Raw genomic sequence first — 25,333 nt, 5'->3', positions numbered from 1 at the left:
TCTGTTCCCTAGAGGCAGAAAACCAACTCAGAGGAAAGGAAATGTGAGGACATTTCAAGCAGGTGGATGGATCCGCTGTAAAAGCAGATAAGAAACAGGGGAGGGAAGACTCCTTTAGGGTTATGTATCAGGAGACCCGCACCCCCTCCGAGTTATCTGCCTTCAGGCACCCACAGACAGCCCCCTGGGTTGTCCAGGGAGCCGGGAATGCTCCGCACTGTCAGGCTCAGGATGACTGTGTCCACAGGCTGGGGACATCAGGGGAGGACGGGCTCCCAAACCACGAGGCTCACAGCCCCTGGGAAGGCAGTGCTCTGGCTGAGCAGCTGGCCCCACGTGGCGGGCGATAGTGCGTCCGGCTCCATGGCATTCCTCTCCTAGGTGGAGTCAAGTTCTCTTCATTATTTGTTAAATGATTACGTGATCATAATGCTTTTTGTCTGAGTACATAAGAATTTATTTACTTATTCTTAAGTTCACTTAGTCTCCTCATCACTCCATAAAAAAATACCTGAGCCATAAATAGTAATACTTTGGGCCATAAATACAAATATTTGGGAAGGTACCTAGTTAAAACCAGCCCCTGGAAGCCACCTGAACTTTGACATCACATCAGCTAATCCATCACTCACCCTGTGTGACCTTGGGAAGACCCCTTGACATTTCAGAGTCTGTTTCCTCTGCTGCAAGTCTGTTGTTCAGTAGTTTATCACCAAATTAACCTCTGGGATTAGTGAATATGTGGATAAAATATGCTCGATGCTATGCTTTTTATGTATATGAGTAGAAATAGCGAATTGTAGGGGAGTCCTGACAGCCTCGGGGAGAGGGAGCACATGAGCTACAGTTCCATGTGTGAACACGTTTCTACAAGCAGCTGAGTTAGAGCACCAGACTCCAGCTTTAGTGCTTCTGTTAATTTGCAAGTGTCCTTTGTTAAGTAATGTTACCTCTCTGAACCTCATCCATTCAATCGACGATTATTGTACATTTACAGGTTTACTTTCCTCGAAAGAATCAATTGTGACAGTGGATTTGAAAGTTCTTGAAAAGTACATTTATGTTTAAAATGATGTTTATGCGATTTGTATTGAAGCCAAATAATGAAAGCACATGTTTTCCAGTCGGAAAGTGGGCACTGGGTTTTCCCTCTCTTAGTTCTCTCGTTAAAAGCAGTGTGCTCAGTTTTATCCAGCATTCTGTCCTTTGGAATGTCCTTAGGAAAGACCCCTCAGTGACCAGCCTGCGCAGAACAGATCACATTGTGTGTTTGCCCTGATGTCCCCGGAACTGAAGTCACATCCACTTACTTGGCTTTCAGTGTCTGGTGATTCTCTGGGAAATTTACTGTTCATTTGGTGTAGGTGTCACTTGCTTTTTTAATCAGAATGTTTAACCAAACACAGTGGATGAAGAATGCAGACCTTGAACATGTATAAACTGTGTCGTGAACACAATTTCACTTCCCTGAGCCCCACCCAGCTTCTTTGTTTGTAAAGCTGGGAATTTCTAACCTGCGAAGTCAGTATGGAGATTAGAATTATTCTTAAAAAGCCTTACACAGTGGGTTGAGAGTTAATTACAGCAGTTATTACTGTTATTCTCCAGTCTCATCGTGGTTTCTAGCAGAGGTTTCAAGTCCTTGAAATGGGAATTTGACTTTATATTTTCGTTTTTGTCAGCATCAGGCACGTATAATGCCTCACTCATAGTTAGCATTAATTGTATTTTTAAATCGAATCTTCTATGCTCTCTCATGTTTTAAAATTAAGGATACTTTACCAAACTGTAGAGTTCAGTGTTCTTGTAGAATTGTTCAGTTCAGTTCAGTTCAGTTCAGTCGCCCAGTCGTGTCCGACTCTTTGCGACCCCATGAATCATAGCACACCAGGCCTCCCTGTCCATCACCAACTGCCGGAGTTCACTCAAACTCGTGTCCATCGAGTCGGTGATGCCATCCAGCCATCTCATTCTCTGTCGTCCCCGTCTCCTCCCACCCCCAATCCCTCCCAGCATCAGACTCTTTTCCAGTGAGTCAACTCGTTGCATGAGGTGGCCAAAGTACTGGAGTTTCAGCTTTAGCATCAGTCCTTCCAGTGAACACCCAGGATTGATCTCCTTTAGAATGGACTGGTTGGATCTCCTTGGCAGATACAAATAAGAAGAAAGTGAAAACATTGAATTCCTGCTTAGAATCTGTTTTCACTTTTGTGTTTGTTCTTAAGACTATTTTCCATTTCTTCTATATAGCATATTAAAGGAACCATGACTCTGCTGATAAGAGAAAAGTATTATTTTAACAAGTACTATGAATCAGTATTGAGGATATTATCAGAATTTACTTTTTTTTTCAATTTACTTCAGAATGATGATTTTATTTATTTGAATAAATGCAAACATTTTGAGCAAAGCTGCCATTTACATAAAAAGAATACCGCGCCCCCACAAAAATGACAGACGAATCAGGTGTTTGTATGGAATTCTTCCAGAACAACGTTAGTTTCACTTCTTGGGTATCATCTTGGGTGTCGTTTGTTTTGATCAGTTAATGTCACTCCAGCAGTTTTACTTCTGTTTTACTGGAATAAATATTGTATTGATTTCTCATTGGATATATTTTTTGTGATTATAAAGAAACACTGAGAGTCTTAGGGAAGCACCGTCGACCCTTGACCTGCAAGGGTCCATTTATATGCGGGTCTGTCAGTAGTAAATGTGGCCCCACTGCACAAGCCCTGTGCTTGTTTGCAGCTGCGGGTGTGGACCCTCGGTCAGGGAGGGACCCCCTGTGTGGAGGGCCAACTACTAGTTAGTTATGCTCGGATTTTTATCTGCCTCAGGACTGGCCCCCCGAGCCCCCTCCAAGGGTCAACTCTAAATTGATAGAATAGTTTATCCAGTAATACATTAAAAGTGTAAACTAAAGTTTAAAACCTTAAGTAGATGTGAAATTACTCAGGTCCGTCCTGTGTGGGCTGATAAAAACTGAAACCGAACACCTACAGAGGACACCCGGACACCCTGGTGTGCAGGTTGGGGGTCTGGTTTCATTTCTGCTTCGTAGGACGTGATCAGAACACATGACCGACAGACATCCAGACCGGCTGCCACAGTGGCAGGTTCCAGGTGCAAAGCGTGAAAGAAGATAAAACGATAATTGTGAAAAGTTTTCCAAAGGCCTCAAAGATCAAGTGTACTTTGATAATAAGTGTGCTATCCGTCATGAAACACTTCCTAGATAAGATTTTTAACACATATATTCTTTGATTTATGAGATGTTTTATCACCTTGTAGAGGTGCATTTTGTATGTTTTATGACGTTATGTATGTCGGCTTCCCTGGTAGCTCAGCTGGTAGAGAATCTGCCTACAATGCAGGAGACCCCCGCTTCGATCCCTGGGTTGGGAAGATCCCCTGGAAAAGGGGATGGCTACCCACTCCAGTATTCCGGCCTGGAGAATCCCACGCACTGTATAGTCCATGGAGTCACAAAGAGTTGGACACGCCTGAGTGACTTTCACTTTCACTGTGTATGATTAGATCCAGTTGAAGTCCCTTCAAATGCGTGTGAAGGGCAAGGCTGGACCAGACCTCAAAACATCTGGAGCATTAAGTGCTGTCAACGTGATGGAAAATAACAGATTCTGTCTGACTAACGAATTTGTACTTTAGCCCATTGGAGAAACAAGAGAGAAACAGTAGCCAGCAACACATAAATAGAGCTCATGTCTGTTTAAATTTATTCCTTGGGACATATGTAAACTTAAAAATAATGTACACTTGGGTGTTGTTTGTTCTGTTAAAATCTTGATGTTTATAAATTGGAACATTTAGAACACAAGCCTAAGTTGAGAATCTGCTGTCTGGTGTCTGATTTGACAAGGCAGCACTGAGGGTCATTTGGTCTGTAGGTTATTGCCCTAGGCTGGAATGAATGTAAACTCTTCAGGGGCAAGGCTTGTATTCTGCATGTGCAATGAACTTCAGAGTTTAATGTTCTTGTCCAAGAATGTGCTGTTAATAGTGTTGAACTAGAAGCAGTGCCCAGGTGAGAAAAATTGGCAGCAGTATCTTCAGATGGCCTGGCCGTGCCATTTGCGAGCATGCAGTGTCAGCCTCGTGGAGGACACTGGTGGCAGCTTCCCTCCCCACATCCTCTCTTCCTTTCAGTGGAGGGCAGACCCCCATCCTTTCCCTGAAGAAGTGTAACTTCTAAGTTTCCCCTTCTTGCCTGATCTTCCGCTCTTCCCCTAAAGCCTTGTCTCTAATCAGTTCATGAGGTACCTCTTCCAAGACACTCATCAATTACCCTTTCTGGTCACTTTCTTTTGGCAGTTATGCATGCTATTTCACTCTTGTCATTTTTCCCCCGATTACCCCCAAGTTATTGTGTGTGTGCTTTCAAGGTTTTCACAGCTCTCTCACGCGTGCCGGCTTCTGTTTTTCCTGCGAGGTGGCAGTTCCCTCTGTCGGGCAGTGACTTCTGTTCAGTCTTCTTCTCCGCCAAGGAGCATGTGTTGTTCAAAACATTCTTAACTGAACAAGCCTGGGCTTCCTAGAACTAAAATCAGAGATGAGAAAGATCGGGTCCTCTCATAGCTTTTAGTCTTCAGTGTTTTCCTGTGGTTGAAAAATGTAAAACTTCAAACTGTTATGACTCTGGGTGGAGTCATACAAAAAAATTGGAATTAAAATGGAACACTGTGGGTAATTTTGTTGCAGTAGGGAACAGAAATGATCTATCATTGATGAATGTGGCGTGCTTATTTTTTAAAAAACAAGTCGTGTTCTGTTTTGCACTTGGGTTTTCTTGTTATTATAACTCCACAGTAAATAATATGGATCAATCCCTCCTAGGATGAGGGATTATTGAAAGAAATGTCGCGTGTAGCTCTGCTTCACCTGGGCTGCGTATTGGTGCACCTCGTCACAGACGAGATCAGATCAGAAAAGTGACTTGATATGTTCCTAATTGTAAAGTGAGTGGTGAGACAGCAAAACCTTAAAAAAAAGTCAAGTAGCGGTTTCTCTCAGGTGACATAGATCACATATAAGTGGTTGAATACACTTAACAAGTGCTGGGCTCAGAACGTGGACATTTCCCACTGCCTGCGGCTCCTGATGAAAACACCGTTGAAGCAGCTTGCTGACACGAAATGCACACCGAATCCCAAACTGTAACTTACCTTACTGTCTGCTTCATCGGGCCGTCGGCAGAGGGTTTCCTTTAACCCCCTTTGCCAGAAATGCCAGTAAAGCCGGAAGTGTTTGCTCTCCCGTTGTCTCTGACTCAGGGTTTTTGTGACCAATGAAAGCGACATCGATTCTTTGATTGATTTTTGAAATTCGTTGCCTGCCCAGTATCTTTCCCATTTTTTCCCTTGTATTATTTTGATACCACTTTGTCACTACAGCTGAGTGTTTTATTCCCTCCCTAAGAGGCAAGGTTAATACTGAGCAGCAGTGGAGTTTCAAGGGCTAAGTGTAAGCCATCAGTGCTAAGTGGGCCTTTGGTGAACTAAACGTTTTAGAGAATTATACAGCTTCAGAAAAATAAAGCTTGGATTCCTCTATACATAGGAGATTCCTATGGACCCAAGCAGAAAGAGAAATGTTCACTGTTGAATAAAAAGGCTTTATCTTCATCCCAGCTGCGGGCATATATTCTGCAAAATGCTCTGCATTAATGAAGTGGAGGTATTGAATTGATGTTTGATAGCAGAACAGACACAGATGAACTGATCTGTCTTTTCATATGGTGGGCTCCATCCAAACACTTTTGTTGAATTCATGCCAATGTTAGAAATCATGGTTAGGGACCTGACTTACTTTTAATTATGAGAATTATTAGTATGTGGCCCATCTACAATGTTTTTGTAACGGACCGAATAACCTAGGGTTTAGAACTGTGTAATGTAGACAGGGCCATACATATAAGTTTTGGACACAAAAAGTAACATTTAAAATTTTCATTTCTGGGAAAGCTTTATTGGCCGCCTATACCAACCACATTCTGGAAAGATGCTTTCAGGTGAATTCAGAACTTCATTTCAGTTCAGTTCAGTCTCTCAGTCGTGTCCGACTCTCCGCGACCCCATGAATCAGCACACCAGGCCTCCGTATCCATCACCAACTCCCTGAGTTCACCCAAACTCATGTCCACAGAGTCGGTGATGCCATCCAGCCATCTCATTCTCGGTCGACCCCTTCTCCTCCTGCCCCCAACTTTTCCCAGCATCAGAGTCTTTTCCAGTGAGTCAACTCGTCGCATGAGGTGGCCAAAGTATTGCAGTTTCAGCCTCAGCATCAGTCCTTCCAATGAACACCCAGGATCGATCTCCCTTAGAATGGACTGGTTGGGTCTCCTTGCGGTACAAGGGACTCTCAAGAGTCTTCTCCAACACCACAGTTCAAAAGCATCAATTCTTCGGCGATCAGCTTTCTTCACAGTCCAACTCTCACATCCACATGTGACCACGGGAAAGACCATAGCCTTGACTAGATGGACCTTTGTTGGCAAAGTAATGTCTCTGCTTTTTAATATATTATCAAGGTTGGTCATAACTTTCCTTCCAAGGAGTAAGCGTCTTTTAATTTCATGGCTGCAATCAGCATCTGCAGTGATTTTGGAGCACAAAAAAATAAACTCTGACACTGTTTCCACTGTTTTTCCATCTATTTCCCATGAAGTGATGGGACCAGATGCCATGATCTTCATTTTCTGAATGTTGAGCTTCAAGCCAACCTTTTCACTCTCCTCTTTCACTTTCATCAAGAGGCTTTTGAGTTCCTCTTCACTTTCTGCCATAAGGGTAGTGTCATCTGCATATGTGAGATTATTGATATTTCTCCCAGCAATCTTGATTCCAGCTTGTGCTTCTTCCAGCCCAGCGTTCCTCATGATGTACTCTGCATAGAAGTTAAATAAGCAGGGTGACGATATACAGCCTTGACATACTCCCTTTCCTATTTGGAACCAGTCTGTTGTTCCATGTCCAGTTCTGACTGTTGCTTCCTGACCTGCATACAGGTTTCTCAAGAGGCAGGTCAGGTGGTCTGGTATTCCCATCTCTTTCAGAATGTTCCACAGTTTATTGTGATCCACACAGTCAAAGGCTTTGGCATAGTCAATGAAGCAGAAATAGATGTTTTTCTGGAACTCTCTTGCTTTCTCCATGATCCAGCGGATGTTGGCAATTTGATCTCTGGTGCCTCTGCTTTTTCTAAAACCTGCTTGAACATCTGGGAGTTCACGGTTCACATATTGCTGAAGCCTGGCTTGGAGAATTTTGAGCATGACTTTACTAGCATATGAGATGAGTGCAATTGTACGGTAGTTTGAGCATTCTTTGGCATTGCCTTTCTTTGGGATTGGAATAAAGACTGACCTTTTCCAGTCCTGTGGCCACTGCTGAGTTTTCCAAATTTGCTGGCATATTGAGTGCAGCACTTTCACAGCATCATCTTTCAAGATTTGAAATAGCTCAACTGGAATTCCATCACCACCACTAGTTTTGTTCGTAGTGATGCTTTCTAAGGCCCACTTGACTTCACATTCCAAGATGTCTGGCTCTAGGTCAGTGATCACGTTATCATGACTATCTTGCTCGTGAAGATCTTTTTGTACAGTTCTTCTGTGTATTCTTGCCACCTCTTCTTGATATCTTCTGCTTCTGTTAGGTCCCTACCATTTCTGTCCTTTATCGAGCCCATCTTTGCATGAAATGTTCCCTTGGAATCTCTAATTTTCTTGACGAGATCTCTTGTTTTTCCTATTCTGTTGTTTTCCTCTATTTCTTTGCATTGATCACTGAGGAAGGCTTTCTTATCTCTCCTTGCTCTTCTTTGGAACTCTGCATTCAGATGCTTATATCTTTCCTTTTCTCCTTTGCTTTTCGCTTCTCTTCTTTTCACAGCTATTTGTAAGGCCTCCTCGGACAGCCATTTTGCTTTTTTGCATTTCTTTTCCATGGGGATGGTCTTGGTCCCTGTCTCCTGTACAATGTCACGAACCTCCGTCCAGAGTTCATCAGGCACTCTATCTATCAGATCTAGTCCCTTAAATCTATTTCTCACTTCCACTGTATACTCATAAGGGATTTGATTTAGGTCATACCTGAATGGTCTAGTGGTTTTCCCTACTTTCTTCATTTTAAGTCTGAATTTGGCAATAAGGAGTTCATGATCTGAGCCACAGTCAGCTCCTGGTCTTGTTTTTGCTAACTGTATACAGCTTCTCCATCTTTGGCTGCAAAGAATATAATCAATCTGATTTCGGTGTTGACCATCTGGTGATGTCCATGTGTAGAGTCTTCTCTTGTGTTGTTGGAAGAGGGTGTTTGCTATGACCAGTGCGTTCTCTTGACAAAACTCTATTAGCCTTTGCCCTGCTTAGCTGCCAGAAATTAATAGCCATATTTTGGAAGTAAAACTGTCTTTTCCATGAGTAGTTTTAGTGGGAAGAAAATCAGAAACATGAAGAGGAGAGGGGCTGGAAAGTCCGCAGGAACGTTGAATTGACAAATGAGATTGTTTGGGGTGCTTTGGCTTAATTCCACGTATTTTCTGTGGCCCTGGCAGCTTTTCCCCGAGAGCTGAGATGAGAAATAGCCGGGTCCTTGGTATTCAAAGCTGGGGTTTACTGTTGAGCTCACACAGAGTTACTGTCCATGAGACCATGTAACAGTGGTTCAAGTCAAGGCGTGTTTCTTATTTATTCATCTTCAGGGTTTGTCTATATTGATATTTGAAGGAGAGGAATCCACGGCAGGGCAAAAATCAGTCCTATAAGTAAAGTCACATTCTGCTTGTGAATAGAATGAGGAGGAAGAGACAGGCTATTTGGAAGTTGTAAGATATCAGAAAACGGGTTTCCATCTTAAACTGCACCTCACAAATCAGTGAGCACTGCAGGCACGGAACACGCGTGCGTGTCAGGAATCTCTGTGTTGATCTGGAGGCAGTGAAATGCCCTCCCGGGCATCCTTCCCTCCCATCTTCAGTGCTGGAAGCCTGTGTGACATTCAGTGTTCTCTGTCAGCACCGTCCAAACGCACATCACAAAGTCTACGCTCTCGTGCCTGGTGAATAAACCCGTGTTAGACCAGCCACTGACTCCCCGTTCTAGCCGTCTGTCCACGGAATATACTGGGTCTAAAGACCCTGATGCCGGGAAAGATAGAGGGCAGGAGGAGACGGGGACGACAGAGGATGAGATGGCTGGATGGCATCACCGACTCAATGGACATGAGTTTGAGTGAACTCCGGGAGTTGGTGATGGACAGGGAGGCCTGGCGTGCTGCAGTCCATGGGGTCGCAAGGAGTCGGACAAGACTGAGCGACTGAACTGAACTGTTGGGACCTTCAAATGCTGGTTGGGAAGCTCCCCCCTCCACAATGATTGTTCTCCAGTCTTTCCTTCTACTGAGGAGGAAATAGAAACATCTGTTTGCTTCTTTCAATGCCATACTGTCTGGTAATTTCCCTCTCACAGGAGAAATATCTTAGAGCAATTTCGAATCACCAGGGAGGAAGCCCACACGTTCAGTGTCTGTGTAGGGGTAAGAGACGCTGCGGTGTTCAGGCACAGGAAGATGCCCTAAGATGCAGGCTTGTCACCCGATTCATGAATCGCTGCTCTGCTGAGTCTGGCCCAGAGACTGCGGGCTTGGGGAGGGGAGCGAGTGGATGGGAAGAGGGTTCGGCTTGCGTTGTTTACTCATCTGTGTCAGGTCTGCGGGGCTTCTCAGGTGGCACTAGTGAGGAAGAACCTGCCTGCCAGCGCAGAAGGCGTAAGCGATGTGGATTCAACTCCTGGCTCAGGAAAACTCCCTGGAGAAGGAAGCACGGCTCTCTTCAGTGTTCCTGACTGGAGAATCCCACGGTCAGAGGAGCCTGGTGGGCTACAGTTCCTGGAGTTGTAGACGCGGACACGACTGCATCGACCTAGCACGCGCGCACGCCGGGTCTTACTTGTGGCGCTGGGGGTCTTTCCTGCGTCAGGCAGCCTCTTTTTCCGGTGCCGGGTTCTCTAGTTGGGGCCCCTGGCTCTGGAGCACGAGAGCTTGGTAGTCAAAGGGTGCAGACCACTGCATGTGGGATCTTAGTTCCTTGGCCAGGGGCTGAACCCACATTCCCTGAATTGGAAGGCAGGTTCTTAACCACCAGACCACCGGGGAAGTACTCAGAGCTGTATTTTTAATGCAAAGTTTCTCTTCTTGTTGCTATATATAAGAATATATATTAAAAATAAAGAATCAGATTTAAAAAGTAACAAAAAACTATCTTGATCGGTGAAGCTGGTGACCTCTTTTTCCTAACTCTAGTTTGGAAATTCTCCTTGCAAATGGTGAGCTTGACAGCTGTGACTGAGTTTGTTTTCAGTCTTGGAGATTTGATGTGTAAAGTGATGATGGACTCAGGGTTCCACTGTTAGGGTTAACGCACAGCATCTGCTGTTTATAATATGTTGAGTGAATTAAATGGTACTCTAGCAGATTCTGATTTGATTTGATACTTTAGGGTGGTGGTTCTGAAACTTATTCCCAGGACCCCTTTACATACAATAATAACTGGGGACTGACTGCCAAGACCTGTGTTTCCATGGGTTGCTCAGTAGTTACTACATTGCTGTCCCACCAACAGCGTGTGAGGGTTCTCATTTCTCCAGAGCCTTACCAAAATGTGTTATTTATTGTCTTTTTGATGTTAGCCACGCTGACAGCTGTGAGGTGACGTTTCACTGTGATTTTGATTTTCACTTCCGCAGCGATCAGCATCTTTTCCTGGGTCTGTTTTGACCACTGGTGTTCTTCCAGCTTGGCTCCTGAGCTCCTTTGACTTGTCCCTTTGACGAGTTTTGTTCAGAGCTCTCTTTGCTTCTGTTGCTGCAGGCGTGTCCTTGCTCATCCGTGCTGTCTGCCTTGGCACCCCGTGTATCTAAGGAGCCCTCACACTCGGCGGCACCCTCTGGGACTCCCGGCTGAAACCCGCTTGCCCTCTGTCGCGCTCTTCCTCCTGTGCTCTGCGCTCTGTCCTTTCTCTCCAGGAGGAGTCCGTCTGTCCTCAGATTCCAGCCTGGTTGTTGCCCTGTGATCCCACCTCTCCCACGAGTTCACAGTTGTAATTCTGTGGATGACCTGACTTTTTCTTGTTGTTAGGATGGGAGCGATTCTCTTTGAAGCTCTTTACATTCCAAGGTGAAGCTGGGCCATTCTGATGTGGGGGATGTTTGAGAGGACAGGATGGTCATGGTAAACTTGGGAATCAGTGTGAACTGGGTCCATAGGTCCTGGTCTCCAGTATGGAGTCCAACAGAGAAGGGCTGGACCCTGAAGCTGGACTAAGGGAACTTATCTGGTCCAGAGTGACCTGTGGGCTTCCTTGATCTTGGTCTGGGCCCCCAGGCCAGGTCAGAGTAAGGCCGGCCCGTGGTGGACCACGGAGAGGTCAGCAGCCTTCCAGCACAGGCTGTGTGGTTCGGCACGTTACTGTTTTGCATGTGTGACAACCTCTGGCGGGCTGACCGTTTTTGCAAACGTCAGTTCTCAGTGTCCAGTTGTAGCTGAATGTTCCAGTCCCAAGGGCTCTTGCTTATCTTCAGAGAACAAAGTATCAGCTGCTAACACTGACGGTTTCTATTTCAGGAAGACAGTTCACGAATGTCTTTTAAGAAAAAGTTTCCCTTAAGACACAACACAAAGAAAAAAGGTATGTCATGTAGATGTTGAAGAAATAGAAATGTATATATTCTGTGATAATTCAGCCACGCGTGAGGATACTGTAAGATCCTGTTATAAGCAGCTAGTCAGATTTGTCTCCTGAAACATAGTGAAAATATAAGCGTTTGTCCTCAACACGTGAGTTGCGTGTTTTATGGATGAGGGAACAGAGGCACAGCCAGGGTGCATGCTTCCCAGGGTTGACCGGTGGTTTCCTGAGTTTCTGAACTTGGAACACTGTAGCCGGAGCTCACTCCAGGCTGTGTCTTCTTTTTCTTTTAAGTCATTCTTGAATTTATCACAATATTGCTTCTGTTTTAGGGTTTTGGTTTTCTGGCCTCAAGGCATGCAGGATTTTAGTTCCCTGACCAGGGATGGAACCCACACCCCCAGCATCGGCATTGGGAGGCAAAGTCTTAACCACTGGACCACCCAGGAAGTCCTCAGGGTGTGTCTTTTGAGATCTGAAGCCTCACATCTGGGGGTGGGGGTGGAGCCCTACAGTCACCCCGGGGCTTGAACGGAGGCTCAGATCTCCATCAGCAGCTTGTATGCTCTTTCAGTACAGTTCAGTTCAGTGGCTCAGTCGTGTCTCTTTGCGACCCCATGGACTGCAGCACGCCAGGCCTCCCTGTCCATCACCAACTCCCAGAGTTTGCTCAAACTCATGTCCATTGAGTCGGTGATGCCATCCAGCCATCTCATCCTCTGTCATCCCCTTCTCCTCCCGCCTTCAATCTTTCCCAGCATCAGGGTCTTCTCTAGTGAGTCAGCTCTTTGCATCAGGTGGTCAAAGGATTGGAGCTTCAGCTTCAGCATCAGTCCTTCCAATGAATATTCAGGACTGATCTCCTTTAGGATGGACTAACTTTCCTTTAGGATTGTATGCGCTTTGGGTATACGTTATTCCCCCTACAAAGCGCCTGCAGGCTCCTTTCCTTGAAGTGTGGTGATTACAGTCCTGTGAGACAATCACGTCCTCTGAAAGGGGTCAGTCGTCAGGATTGTCCGACACTGTTGCTCCCCCGCCCTTCCCTCATCGGCTCTGTGTGTGGGGACCTGTGGTTGTTCCCCTTGAGGAAGGTAGAGGGGGCATGTTTGCCACGGGAGAGGTTGAAGAGGTTGAAGAGGTCCCCGGTAGCTCATATAGAGGCGGGTCAGCCTGCACTCCCGTCTGGTGGGCAGGGGATCACCCATCACATCTCAACAGCTGACTTCCTTTAGCATTTATACGTGGTAAAACCTAGCGGCTCAGATGGTAAAGAATCTGCCTGCTAGGCAGGAGACCTGGGTTTGATCCCTGAGTCAGCAAGATTCACTGGAGGAGGAAATGGCAACCCACTCCAGTATTCTTGCCTGGAGAATTCCATTGACAGAGGAGCCTGGTGGGCTACAGTCCATGAGGGTTGCAAAGAGTCAGACTCGACTGAGCGATTAACACTAAACGCAGATTAAACCAACCCTGGGGGGATCCTTGAAGGGAAAAGAGAGCGGAAGGAACAGTTGGAAGATTTCCCGTGGAAGAGGTGAGCATGGAGCCTTGTGAGGCTCCAGGAAGTAGAGCCACCAGGAGTCAGAGGGTCCCTAGCGAGGTTGGGTCAGGGGAGGGGTGGTGGCTTCAGGCTCCAAGACAGCAAAGTTTGTTGTGCGACCTTTCATGCTATTTCTCACCTATATCCTGGGAGGATCGGCAGATCCAGGGAGACAGGGTTCCTCAATCTGACCTGTGTTGTGTCGTTTTGGGTTTCAGTTTTAAAATTGCATTCTAATTGTCAGTATCTCCACAATCAAAATCTTTCAACCATGATTTCCATTGAATGTGGGGGAATGTCTACCTTTCCACTTTCTACTCTTATTGGTAACTTAAGAGAAAAGCCCTCATTCATAAATGCCAGTAAAATGATCAGAGAAGATACTCGGTTTTCAAGAAAAGAGGTTTTTATAAAGTGGATCCCTGGTATTAAAAGGTGAAGGTAGTATTTACCCTACAAGGGAACTGATGGCCACGTGGGCCCCAGGTTGCCGGTTAGTGGCCCGAAATAAACCTGCTGAGCATCACAAATAAGCGTGTCCTTGCAGTTTAAGGACTTCCCTGTAGCTCAAACGGTAAAGAACCTGCCTACAATGCAAGAGACCAGGGTTCGATCCCTGGGTCAGGAAGATCCTCTGGAGAAGGGAACGGCAGCCTGCTCCAGCTGCCTTGCCTGGAGAATCCCACGGTCAGAGAAGCCTGGAGAATCCACGGTCAGGGAAGCCTGGAGAATCCCACAGTCAGGGAAGCCTGGAGAATCCCACGGTCAGAGAAGCCTGGAAGGCTGCAGTTCTTGGGGTTGCAAAGAGTCAGCCACAAGACTCACACGCACACACCTGCAGTTTTGGGTGTGTCTGAGCCCCTGCTTCGCCTCCTTGCTGTTCGACTTTCCACAGAAGGATGCTCACGAGATGACACTTCACCCCAGAGAGGCATCTCCGTGGACAGAGTCCACCCCATCTTCCCTTCCAGTCTCTCTGTGCCCCTTCCCTGCAATCAAGGACCTGTGTACTTGAAAAAATAATCCCATTAAATGCTGTCAGCTTTTATGGAGCCTTCCGGTTCTGGTTCCGGTTCCGTCGCTCAGTCGTGTCCGACTCTTTGCGACTCCGTGGACTGTAGCCTACCAGGCTTCTCCGTCCATGGGATTCTCCAGGTAAGAATACTGGAGTGGGTTACCGTTTCCTTCTCCAGGGGATCTTCCCGACCTTAAGTATATAAAATGTGTATTGAACCATCTGCTGTAACAATAATTTAAAAATATGCATGGATCCCACAATTCCTGCACAGACATCTCCTTCTGACATTTATTTTCATTTTAACCACCTTGCCAGGTGATGATCGTCATTTTACAGAGGAGGAATCAGAGTGATTGCCTGTCTTGTCCTTGGTGGCAGAGGTGATAGTGGAAACAGCAGGGGTTCAAGCAGCTCCACCTGCTTCCCCCTCGCCACTCTTTCAGGGGAGGCGCTGAGCTAGGTGCTGGGGGATGCTGAGCTGGGTTGGGCTGTGGCCCTAGAAGTGGGGCTTAGGGTGGGCTTGTCCATAACGCCGGTCCTGAGCACCCGATGAGGGGGCTGTGAGTGATGTCAGGACCCCCCTGACCCTTGCCCTTCGGTTTGTTTGCAAGTGGCCAGGCTGCCTCTGGGCTCTGCCTGGGAGCTCCGAAGTTCAAGGACAGCCTCAGAGGCCTCTGAGCGGAGTTCAGCCCAAGCACAGGACACAGAGCTGCCGGAGATCGCTGTGGCCCCACACACAGCTTTGTGTAGGGGAAGGGAGTGAGCCTGTTTCGCACCTCACTTGGACAGCGTTACCTTACCTCCTGCGTGCTCACGGCTGTTAGCGCCCATCCATCCTGTCAACTTCTGTATTCCATGCTTCAGAAATCTCTGAAGTCTACCCGTCGCCACACTGTTTCCAAAACACCGCAGTGCCTTACCTTTTGTGAGAGTTTCACGTTTCATTTTACTAGGAAACTAAGGCCATTTTAAGTCCCTGAAGTTTGATTCAAATCAGTAACACTTTTTTTTTCTCACTAAGAATAATTTTTGACTGCGTTCCACTGCATTTATTTTTGTTTGTTTTTGAGAACTGGGAAGTGGCGAAGGAATCAAAGAATCAAAAAACAAAAAAGTTAATCTTTTCCCCTCTGTGATTTCCACCCGCTGTTCTCTGCTTCGGAGCTCACAGCTCCTGGGGCAGAGTCCCAGGAGCAGCGCGTTGCTGCCCAGTCCCCAGGCGGCCTGGCTTCTGAATCCCTTTTTGCCCAATGGGTCGGCTTGTCCCTTGGGTGCTGTGAGCTGGAGAACCACAAACTGTAGCTGGGCCAGGCCAGATGCTCACTCTGCTTAAAGGCTTCATTAGAGGCCTTTTAGTGGGGGTGGAGGCTGTGATTTTAGTCAATCTGGCAAGTTAGAAATGGTTAAAAATGAATTTTCGACATTAAAAAAAAATCAGTTAGCTTGGTTCTGTGATGGCCTGTTATTGATTGTCATTCAAAGAGCTGCTAACAGTTGGTGAGAGTTTGGGTCCAGGAGACCCAGGAGGCAGGACCCTCTCAGGGGTGGGGAGCATAGACCCCCATAGACCCCGCTGCCAGGCCTCTTTCAAAAAGGCCTCATTGAATTCGTTACGGCGCGTTGTTCAGTCGCTCTGTCGTGTGCAACTCTTTGTGACGCCAGGCTTCCTTCTGTTTTATGTTTTGATTTTTCAGCCACCAGGCACGTGGGATCTTAGCCCCCCGACCAGGGATCGAACCCACACCCCTTGCAGACCACCAGGGACATTCCTCCCGGCTGTGTGATTAACACGGCTTTAGCTTAAATCACGTGTGTCTGTACTGTGATATCCTGAGTGCTGTCTCTTTTGACACTCTGCTTTGTTTGGTGGGAACAGCCTGCTCAAACAAAATGAATCATTCAGGTTTTTCTTTAGTTCTCATGTCTTGTCCCTGGGTAAAGCTGGGGGACTTCCCTGCCATGTGCGGTCCTCATTGGAGTGACCTTGAGCAGAACGGGATTCTCTGGGTTTCGGGGCTCTCAGCCCTCACTTCCTCCCACCCCAGAGTGACCCCTTCCTCCGCCTCCTCTTGCTACCAAGTGGCCGGTGGATAAGCCTCTGCTCTCAGGAGCTGTCATCAGTTACAGCGCAGAGGGGGGTTAAAGCGGTGACTTGGCTTTTCTTGTGGATGGAGCCACCTTTTCTTTGAAGACTCTGGCTATTAGTAAGGAGGTGTGGGGGTCCAGTGAGTGAAGTGAAAGTCGCTCGGTCGTGTCCGACTCTTTGTGACCCCATGGACTAAGTCCATGGGATTCTCCAGGCCAGAACACTGGAGTGGGTAGCCTTTCCATTCTCCAGGGGATCTTCCCAACCCAGGGATAGAATCCCGCGTTGCAGGCGATTCTTTCACTAGCCGAGCCACAGGGAAAGCCTGAGTCCTAAATTCCGTTGCTCTGTCTTCCTGCGTAGGCTTGTGAGCGCAGCCCTGCTCTGCAGGTGAGGCGGTCAGCCGCGCAGACGATTCCTCCACTGAATGCACACCTTGTTTTACCCAAGAACGAGGCAGCTGAAAGCAAGCCGAGCGTGTCCTGCTGGCTCGGCGTCGGGGCCCCAGTGCTGTGAACTCCGTGCATCCACCGTCACGTCTCACTGCGAGCTCCACGAGTGCGCACTAACCCGGCGGTGCTTCCTCCCGTTCATAAAAGACTTTGGTTCAGTCCCCGAGTTGGGAAGATCCCCTGGCTACTTGACAGACCTGCTTAGTGATATTCTGTGATCCTTTACTTCAAAGTAAAGTGATGCTTGGGCTTGCTACATGGGACAAAGGACAGTAAGCACTGCCTCTGCATCCAGAGTCTGCTAACAGCCCTGGACCACGGGCTAAGCTGGTCCAGGAGGCGGGGTGTAGCTACTCCAGGGAGGGGAAGTGGGCAGTAGAGTCTCAAGATGTGAAAGGCAGAGAGGCTGAAGTTGTTTTAGGGGTGAGGACGGATAAAGGCCTGGGAACGCCCGCTTCTAGGCCTGTGGCAAAGTGAGCAGCCCTCACTCAAGAGGGTTGCTGGAGACCGAGTCCTCGGGAGGATGCGACTTGGGTCATCTCTCCTGCAGGGCGCTTTGCAGTATGCGCGCCTCTCAGCCAGCAGTCTACATCATGGAGTTTATCTTGAGGCTGTAAAATCAGGGATAAGTGCTTATTATGTATCTCCAGACATCATCTAGGTTACAATTTAAAACAACAAGTGGTGGGTCTGTGACTTAAGTTTACTTTCTTTTGAGGGGGCCCTATTCTCTGTTTTCCAAGTTTTCTGTGATGAACAGCACATGTGAATGTAGAAAATGGAATTATTTTAGGAATAAAAACCCTCACTGGTTGCAGGAGAGCGCACCATGTGATCTGTGATTCTAGGTCTCCAGTTGGGTCTTCAAGTCACTGTCAGAGAGTCTGTGAATTCAAACTACTTTCGGACTTGATTTATAAAAGGGCTTGGTGCTTCCTGGGTGGCTCAGTGGTAGACTCGGCTTTGATCCCTGGGTTGGGAAGATCCCCACTCCCACATTCTTGTCTGGAAAATCCCATGGACAGAGGACCCTGATGGGCTACAGTCCATGGGGTTGCGAAAGAGTCATACACAACTTAATGACTGAAACAACAACAAAACAGAAAAACTTGGTAAATGTCTTTGCTGATTTATTTAGAAACATGCCTCGCACGCAGAGAAATCAGATGCCTACACAGTTGTTACCAAATGCAGAAATTAAATGCCATCTAACTTAGGGTTTCTAACTTCCACAAAGTTGTTACCCCTTAAACCAAAAGATTGGATTCATTTTCACAAATTTGAGCCTGACATCTAAATTCATAACGAGCAGCTGCAGTAGACTCCGGCAGTCTCAAAAATGAGTGAAAATGAAGACAAGGTTTGGAAGCAAGTATCGAACACGGGACTTAACAGAGCGTTCAAATCGCACGACCGTAACACGGCATCAGGGGGCTTCTTTGTGGACAGAGGCAGTGGTTTTTCTCATTTCATCCAGCTGTTGTGGCTCGTGGTGGCCTCTGAGCTCCATGGCACCCCACTCCAGTACTCTTGCCTGGAAAATCCCATGGACGGGGGAGTCTGGTAGGCTGCAGTCCATGGGTCACTAAGAGTCAGACACGACTGAGCGACTTCACTTTCACTTTTCACTTTCATGCATTGGAGAAGGAAGTGGCAACCCACTCCAGTGTTCTTGCCTGGAGAATCCCAGGGGCGGGGGAGTCTGGTGGGCTGTAGTCCATGGGGTCACACAGGGTCGGACTCGACTGAAGCGACTTGGCAGCAGCAGCAGCAGCAGCAGCTGACCTCCCATAACTGTCGGTGAAATAGGCCTTCTCTTGAAAGTCCCAGTTCTTACTCCTTTTCCTCTCTGCTCCAATGTTCGGATCGTCTCCACTGCTGCTGCTGGCAGTTTAATGCCTCCGATCGTCTCTCCTAACAGCTTCTCCGATTTCTTCCTTTATGACCGGCAGCTCCCCCAGCTTCTCTCATATGTGTTTTTTCTCTCACTTGCCAACATGTCAGGTCTTCAGAACAGCCTCACTCTAGTTCTTTTTGGCCCCTGAGTTCAATTTAACTGGAGTGCTTATTAGCAAAAATATTTCCGTGTTAATTATGTCAGCGGAAACTCGACACACTGATGTGTTTAGGAGCACATATCTGTAATAGAATAACCGTTATCATGCCATGTTGATGGATTGGCAGAGATGCTCATGAACTTTAAAATGCCTGAAATCAAAGCAGAATTGTCAGATGAGTGGCTCAGCGGGTGGATCAGCAGAAGTTTTATTGCATTTATTTACGTTGCGCTTGCGTGCACCAGCTCTTTGTAACTTGCAAGTGTTGATGGTAAATCTCACATTTCTGGTTTTAGCATTTTTCATTGGACACTGAATATTATAGTTTTCCTCCCCTTTACTGTTGAGGTTTTTGATGAGCAGCTGCCGTGGAAACTGAGCGATGTTTTCTGCTTGTTGGTGGGGTACATCCGACATCACACTTTATGGTTTGCTGGTCTGGCTGGAGAGCCCTTGGCCACCTGGGATCCCTTGTATGGAGAAAAGGGGATACCAGCACGTGCCCCCCACTGCCTACTGGGAAACTGCAGGAGGGAGGAGCTAAAAAAAAACCGTAACTAAAATTGACCTTTTCCTTAGAGGAAGAGAAACAGGAAGATCAAACTTCCGTTGCCCCGTAGTCTCAGGGACCACGGTTGGCATAACATTGGCCTGACCTCCCGTGTCACAATGCAGGGTTCTGCTCTCACCGAAATGGCCCCAAACGCCTCTGCTCGCCCCTGCGTGCTGGCACGCCCCTCCTGCGTTTAGCCGTAGGTCTCACACCACCATCTCACGGGATGGAAACCTCTAAGTCGGAGTATTAATATCTGGGTTTTCCTTTCTTTCTTTTTTCAGCATCTCTCAAGAACCTCAGCAAGAATAAGAAAGTGGTTCCGTTTCCTGGTAAGAGAACAGTTATTCTGATGGTTTTTGGGGCGCCTGTGAGATGGGTCCTTGGCAGTTACCCCCGAAAATGTGTGCACAGTGCCCCCACTGGGCCACCCCAGAACTTCCATTTGGGGGCAGCACCTGGCTTGGAACAAAAGCTGACCCTCTCGTGACTGTGCTCTGACCTCTGCAAACCCTCTTTTGTATGGCACCATATTTAGGCGGATTGACAAAGGAGGATTTTCACTCAGCAACAAAGTCACACTGTCCGTCAGCCAGCGATTTAGTCCAGGCAGACTGCATTGTTAAACTGTGCAGTTACGTTAAGATTTCATTGTATTTATAGCATTTTATAAGAAAAAAGGAAAGAAGAGAAAAAAAAAGCTTATACTTGGGGTAAGAAGGTGCAATTTTCAGACAGGAGACTTCAGAGAAATATGGAAATTCTTAGGGGCCCTGAAGTGACACGTTTGTAGCCACATTTAGGGGCCTATTGGATTATGGGTTCAATTCTGAAACCAATATAGAACAAGCGTGCAAGGTCGGAGACACCTCACCAGTGATTGCGTTTAGAAGGTGACGTGAACTCAGGGCTTTTTGAAACGTGTTTTATTACATGTCAATACAGTACATTTATTACTGTATATTAATGTTTCATGCAACTTCGTGTTAAAGAGTATGGTGATCTGTTATTCCATCTCACTACCATTTTTAATTTTTCACGTTCTAAATTTATGTCTTTAGGGATGCTTTATGTGTGGGACTAGGCAGTGCTGGTCCATTTATTATTTATTCCCTTTTTTTCATTTATCAAGAATTTTCTAAGTTCCTTCCATGTGCCAGGCTGAGCTGAGCACTTGGGAAAAGAGGCCTGGGACGCAGCCCCTGCCCTCAGGCAGCTGCCAGGCGGGGACTCGGACCCAGCAGAGGTCAGCCCACCTGCAGGTGCAGAGGGAGCCTGGAGGGAGTGTTCGCCGGCTGTGAGAGGCGCGCAGTTGCTCCTTCCCGGGGGTTTGCCGAGCACAGTTTCAGCTCCTCCTGCCTCTCGCCTCCTTGGCCTTTCATTTTCCTATAATCGATTGTTGCCTTGTGAAGGTGTTTAGTCTTTCTTCTATACTAACCCCCCCCTTTGTTTTTTCTCTTTAAACTTGTTGTGGTCATAGTAAGTATCATGTGTACGGTTTGCCTTCCACATCCGTGGATTCAACCAACTGTGGATCAAAAATATTAGGGAAAAAACTCCAGAAAGGTCCCCAAAGCAAAGCTTTGCCCGGTGCGGGCAACTGTTTACACAGTGTCTAACCGTACTGCGTAACAGCTGCTTACATAGCGTTTGCATTGTATTAAGCGTTCTAAGAATCTAGACGTGATTTAAAGTATACGAGAGAATGTGCCTAGGTTGTGTGCAGACACCATGTCCCGTCATGTAAGGGACCAGACATCCGTGGGGTTCCCGGAACTGTACACCCGAAGGGATCAGTGTTCACAGCTCACTGTGGCCTTTGATCGCGTATCACCATGATCTTACATTTCTGAAGATCCACTTTCACCTGTTTTTTTTCAAGAAAGAAATAACTGAGACCCAGGAAGAGAAGGCAATCTGTCCAAGATTATTCTGAAAGTAGGTAGACGAACCGGGACTCATGAGTCACTTAAACCATCCTTTAAAAAGGAAACGGAGTAGTGGGGAGCTGCCCACCCCGAGCTTGGCACCGAGTGCTAAGAGAAGACGGGTGAGCTCGGAGCCGCTCTGCCGTTCTCTGGAAGCTCGTGGCTCCCGGGTTGGGACACAGATGGACGCAGACACAGATAGAGGCTTGTGCTGGAGACCCTGGAAACGTCCTAGGGAGTGGCTGACGTCCAGGGCCAGAGAGAGGATGTGGCAGGAGGTGTTACAAAGGAGGGGGTTGCGCAGGTGGACTGCGAAGGGTCGGAGGGTCTGCTGGGAGGGGTGGGCAGTGCTGAGAAGGGGTCAGGGCATGGGGGCCGCGTGTGCAGGCGTGTGGCAGGGCGGTGGGAGCAGGTGGTGCAACTGGAGCAGAAGGATGTCGGGGGGCCGTGTGAGGGGAGAGATGGGGACGCAGGTGCCCTAACCCAGGTCTGCTGTGTCCCCGAGAGCAGGCAGGGCCAGGTGCCGGTGAAGGTATCAGCCCCAAGGCTCGGGGATGCGATCCGTCAGCGTTGGCTTCTCAGCTGCACACAGCTTGCCGCAGGGTGGAGGCTCTCGTGGGCTTCTCTCCTCCCAGTGCTGACTCGGATCTGGGGGCTTCGTGATGCTGCCGCCTTCCAGAGGAGAGGCGAGGCAGGAGGTTACATGAGACCCTCCCCAGCTCAGCCGGGAACAGGGCTTCACGTTCACAGCCCTGTGGTCGGGCAAGGCCCTAGCCCCCATCCCAGGTGCGGGCTGGCTGGGAACCGTCCGCGGCAGCTGGATGCTAGGGCTGGAGCGCAGGTGGGTCCGCTGGTCACTGCTGCCACGCCCCGGCTGTCGCTCTAGGGGCCTGGCCTTTGTCCTGCAGATGATGTTAAAGCCGGGAGATGACGTGATCTGGTTCGTGTTTTAAGATCATCACTCTGACAGCAGGAGGTGGGGACGGGAGAGGTAAGAGCGTTACTGTCTGTAACGTCTATTAGATGGCGTGGGCCGCGGCAGTAGGGCCGCACCGGAGAGACGGGCTTCATGACCACAGGGAGCAGACCTGGCCGCAGAAGGGATGGAGAGACGAGGCTGACACTGCAGCTGGGCTTTCTGGGTTGGGCTCTGGTGCAAAGTTACTCCTGCAAACAAGAGCAGGAGCAGGTTTTGGGGGAAGGAAGGTATCAGGGTTCCGGGCTGTGAGGCGCCTGGCTTCTCCTGGGTTCTGCAAAGCTCCAGCTGAAGGTGTCTTTCCTCGGGCCATTTCCAGCAGTGGTGTTTTCAGGTTCTAGGAACGTCCCCTGCTTTCTGACGACAGAGGGCTTTTATTTCTACAGGATTTGCTTGGCGTCGGCAAGCACGGTCCGGCTGCTGGGAGGCTGACAAGTGCACAGGGATCTCCCTGCTCTCCTTGCGTGGTTCTTCATGCATTGGTATCTCTTCTGGGGAACAGTGGCTCTGGATTCTCCTGCACTGATGTTTTCCTTTTAATTTCCATGAAAGTGCCTTCCCTCTCTCTGTGACTTAGAAAAAGCAAGTCTTCCCGGTAGTTTGTCAACTTTTAAACAGTGAATGGATCACATTGCTAACTGAGAGTCAAAGCGATAAAACGTGTAAAAGCACTTTGTCAATGTAATGTCATACGTGAAAACTATTTTCTTAATGATATAGTAGCAGTGCTTGTCATTTTATGATTTAGTTCATGTGGTTTAGATGGCTACTATGTTTACTGGTGATTTTGTTTTATTTTGTTTACTGAAAACAAGAAAAGGAACCAAATGACATTCTAGAGGAAAAGAATACACCTGTACGACTAGACACCCTAGCTGAAAAAGAAGACCAAAGAGAGCCACCAGTAGGACAGCAGTCACAAGACTCTTCACCAAGACAGCCAGACGTGAGGCTTGACAAGCAAGAAGCAGCTGAACAGTCGTCCCTGGGACAGCCGTCCCAGGAACAGTTACCTGACGAGCAAGAACCCCCTGAACCGGCATCCCTGGGACAGCCATCCCAGGAACAGGTACCTGATGAGCAAGAACCCCCTGAACCGGCATCCCTGGGACAGCTGTCCCAGGAACAGCTGACTCAGGGAGAAGACAAAGAACAAGAAATACCATGAAAACAGAGTATCAGCTGCAGCTGGGAAGAGCAACAGTCTGAAGCCAGAAAGGATCAAAAGGCAAATGAAAATCGCATTAGGCATTTTTTTTTTCACATAATGCTGAAGAGGTATGGCAGTAGGATATTACAGTTGTGAATTTAATATTTTGGTGCCTGGACATAAAGTTTGCAAACAATGATTAAGACTAAATGTACCTGGAATTCTCTCTTCTGTTCCCTGAGTGTAAAGCTGGGAGGGAGTGGTTGGTGGGATTGAATGGACGTTGTCACATGGCCTAGATCATCCCTCTTTCTTAGAACCTCACCCATATCTGGCATTCCAGAGTGACTCAGCCATCCCCAAAATGCTACATATTTGCATGAAAAGTGAAAAGTGAAGTCGCTCAGTCATGTCTGACTCTTTGCGACCCCATGGACTGTAGCCTACCAGGCTTCTCTGACCATGGGATTCTCCAGGCAAGAATACTGGAGTGGGTTACTATTTCCTTCTCCAAGGGATCTTCCCGACCCAGGGATCAAACCCGGGTCTCCTGCATTGGAGGCAGACGCTTTAGCCTCTGAACCACCAGGGAAGCCCATAGTTATCCATAATTAATTATTCCTATTTAAAAGTGATTTGAGACATAATTATAATACATATTGGAGCTTCCCAGGTGGCGCTAGTGGTAAAGAATCAGCCTGCCAGTGTAAGAGATGCAAAAAGCCCAGATTCAATCCCTGTGTCGGGAAGGCCCCCTGGAGGAGGAAAATGGCAACCACTCCAGTATTCTTGGCTGGACAATTCCACAGACAAGAGGAGCCTGGCGGGCTACAGTCCACAGGGTCACAAAGAGTTGGACACAGCTGAGCGACTGAACATACATGTAATACATGTGATATGTCAATCTACAAACAGACATATCTATGTTATATGTATGTATACCTGCACATATGCGTTAGAAGTAGGCAGCAGAGCCCCAGCGAATGGTGTATTTTGGTGGTGAGGAGAGGGGACTTTCAAGTCAGACTACGCAAGTGTGGCCTCTCCACTCATTAAGAGTGTGAACTAGATCTGTGTCTTGTCCATTAATTGGGGCTGAGAGCGATGCCTGACTCAGGCTGCTGGGGTGACTGAAAGTGATGATGCTTATTAAAAAGCCCTTCGAACAAGAGCGCGTGGGAGGCACTGAAAGCGTGGACTCCACCGTTGTTTCGCTTTGGTTGTCGTCTTCTCTGTCAAATGAGAGAAGGCACGCTGGAGTTTCTGCGAAGATTGTTACCAGATTTGACTCTTCGGGGGGTTACCTGAGCAGCTCGACTGCTAAAACAAAGCTGGCAACAAGGATTTCAGGGTTGTCAAGCCCTAGTTAAAAGTCATACCGGTTCTTCACATCTGTTAATTAGTAATACAGTGTTTGCATGTGGAAGGAGAAAGGAGAGCTATTATTTCACCATTTCATGGTTTCTTGTTAGACCTGACCGTACTAGTCAAGGCCATGGTTTTTCCCGTGGTCATGTATGGATGTGAGAGTTGGACTGTGAAGAAAGCTGATCACCAAAGAATTGATGCTTTTGAACTGTGGTGCTGGAGAAGACTCTTGAGAGTCCCTTGGACTGCAAGGAGATCCAACCAGTCCATTCTAAAGGAGATCAATCCTGGGTATTCATTGGAAGGACTGATGCTAAAGCTGAAACTGCAATACTTTGGCCACCTCATGTGACGAGTTGACTCACTGGAAAAGACTCTGATGCTGGGAAAGGTTGGGGTCAGGAGGAGAAGGGGACGATGGAGAATGAGATGGCTGGATGGCATCACCGACTCTGTGGACATGAGTTTGAGTGAACTCCGGGAGTTGGTGATG

General features: G+C 47.6%; 1 protein-coding gene across 2 annotated transcripts in view; it reads left to right on the top strand.

The window, feature by feature from the left end:
- Nucleotides 1-23,755, top strand: part of DCDC2C (doublecortin domain containing 2C) — a 62,543-nt gene extending 38,788 nt beyond the window's left edge. The window contains exons 11-14 of one of the 2 annotated variants that reach the window (XM_088837761.1): nt 11,646-11,709; nt 19,703-19,750; nt 23,138-23,318; nt 23,439-23,755. In XM_088837761.1, the coding sequence (XP_088693887.1) occupies nt 11,646-11,709; nt 19,703-19,750; nt 23,138-23,318; nt 23,439-23,490 (345 nt within the window). In that variant the 3' untranslated portion in view covers nt 23,491-23,755. Of the gene's footprint in view, nt 1-11,645; nt 11,710-19,702; nt 19,751-23,137 lie in introns of both variants that reach the window. The other variant, XM_088837760.1, reaches the window with a different exon arrangement.
- Nucleotides 23,756-25,333: the final 1,578 nt, after the last annotated feature.

The sequence above is a fragment of the Moschus berezovskii genome, chromosome 7 (genome assembly GCF_049115385.1).
Source record: "Moschus berezovskii isolate FMDL1 chromosome 7, NW_MosBer_1.0, whole genome shotgun sequence".
NCBI lineage: Eukaryota > Metazoa > Chordata > Mammalia > Artiodactyla > Moschidae > Moschus > Moschus berezovskii.
Note: the sequence above shows the minus strand (reverse complement) of the source record. Positions and strands in the feature narration are given on the sequence as shown.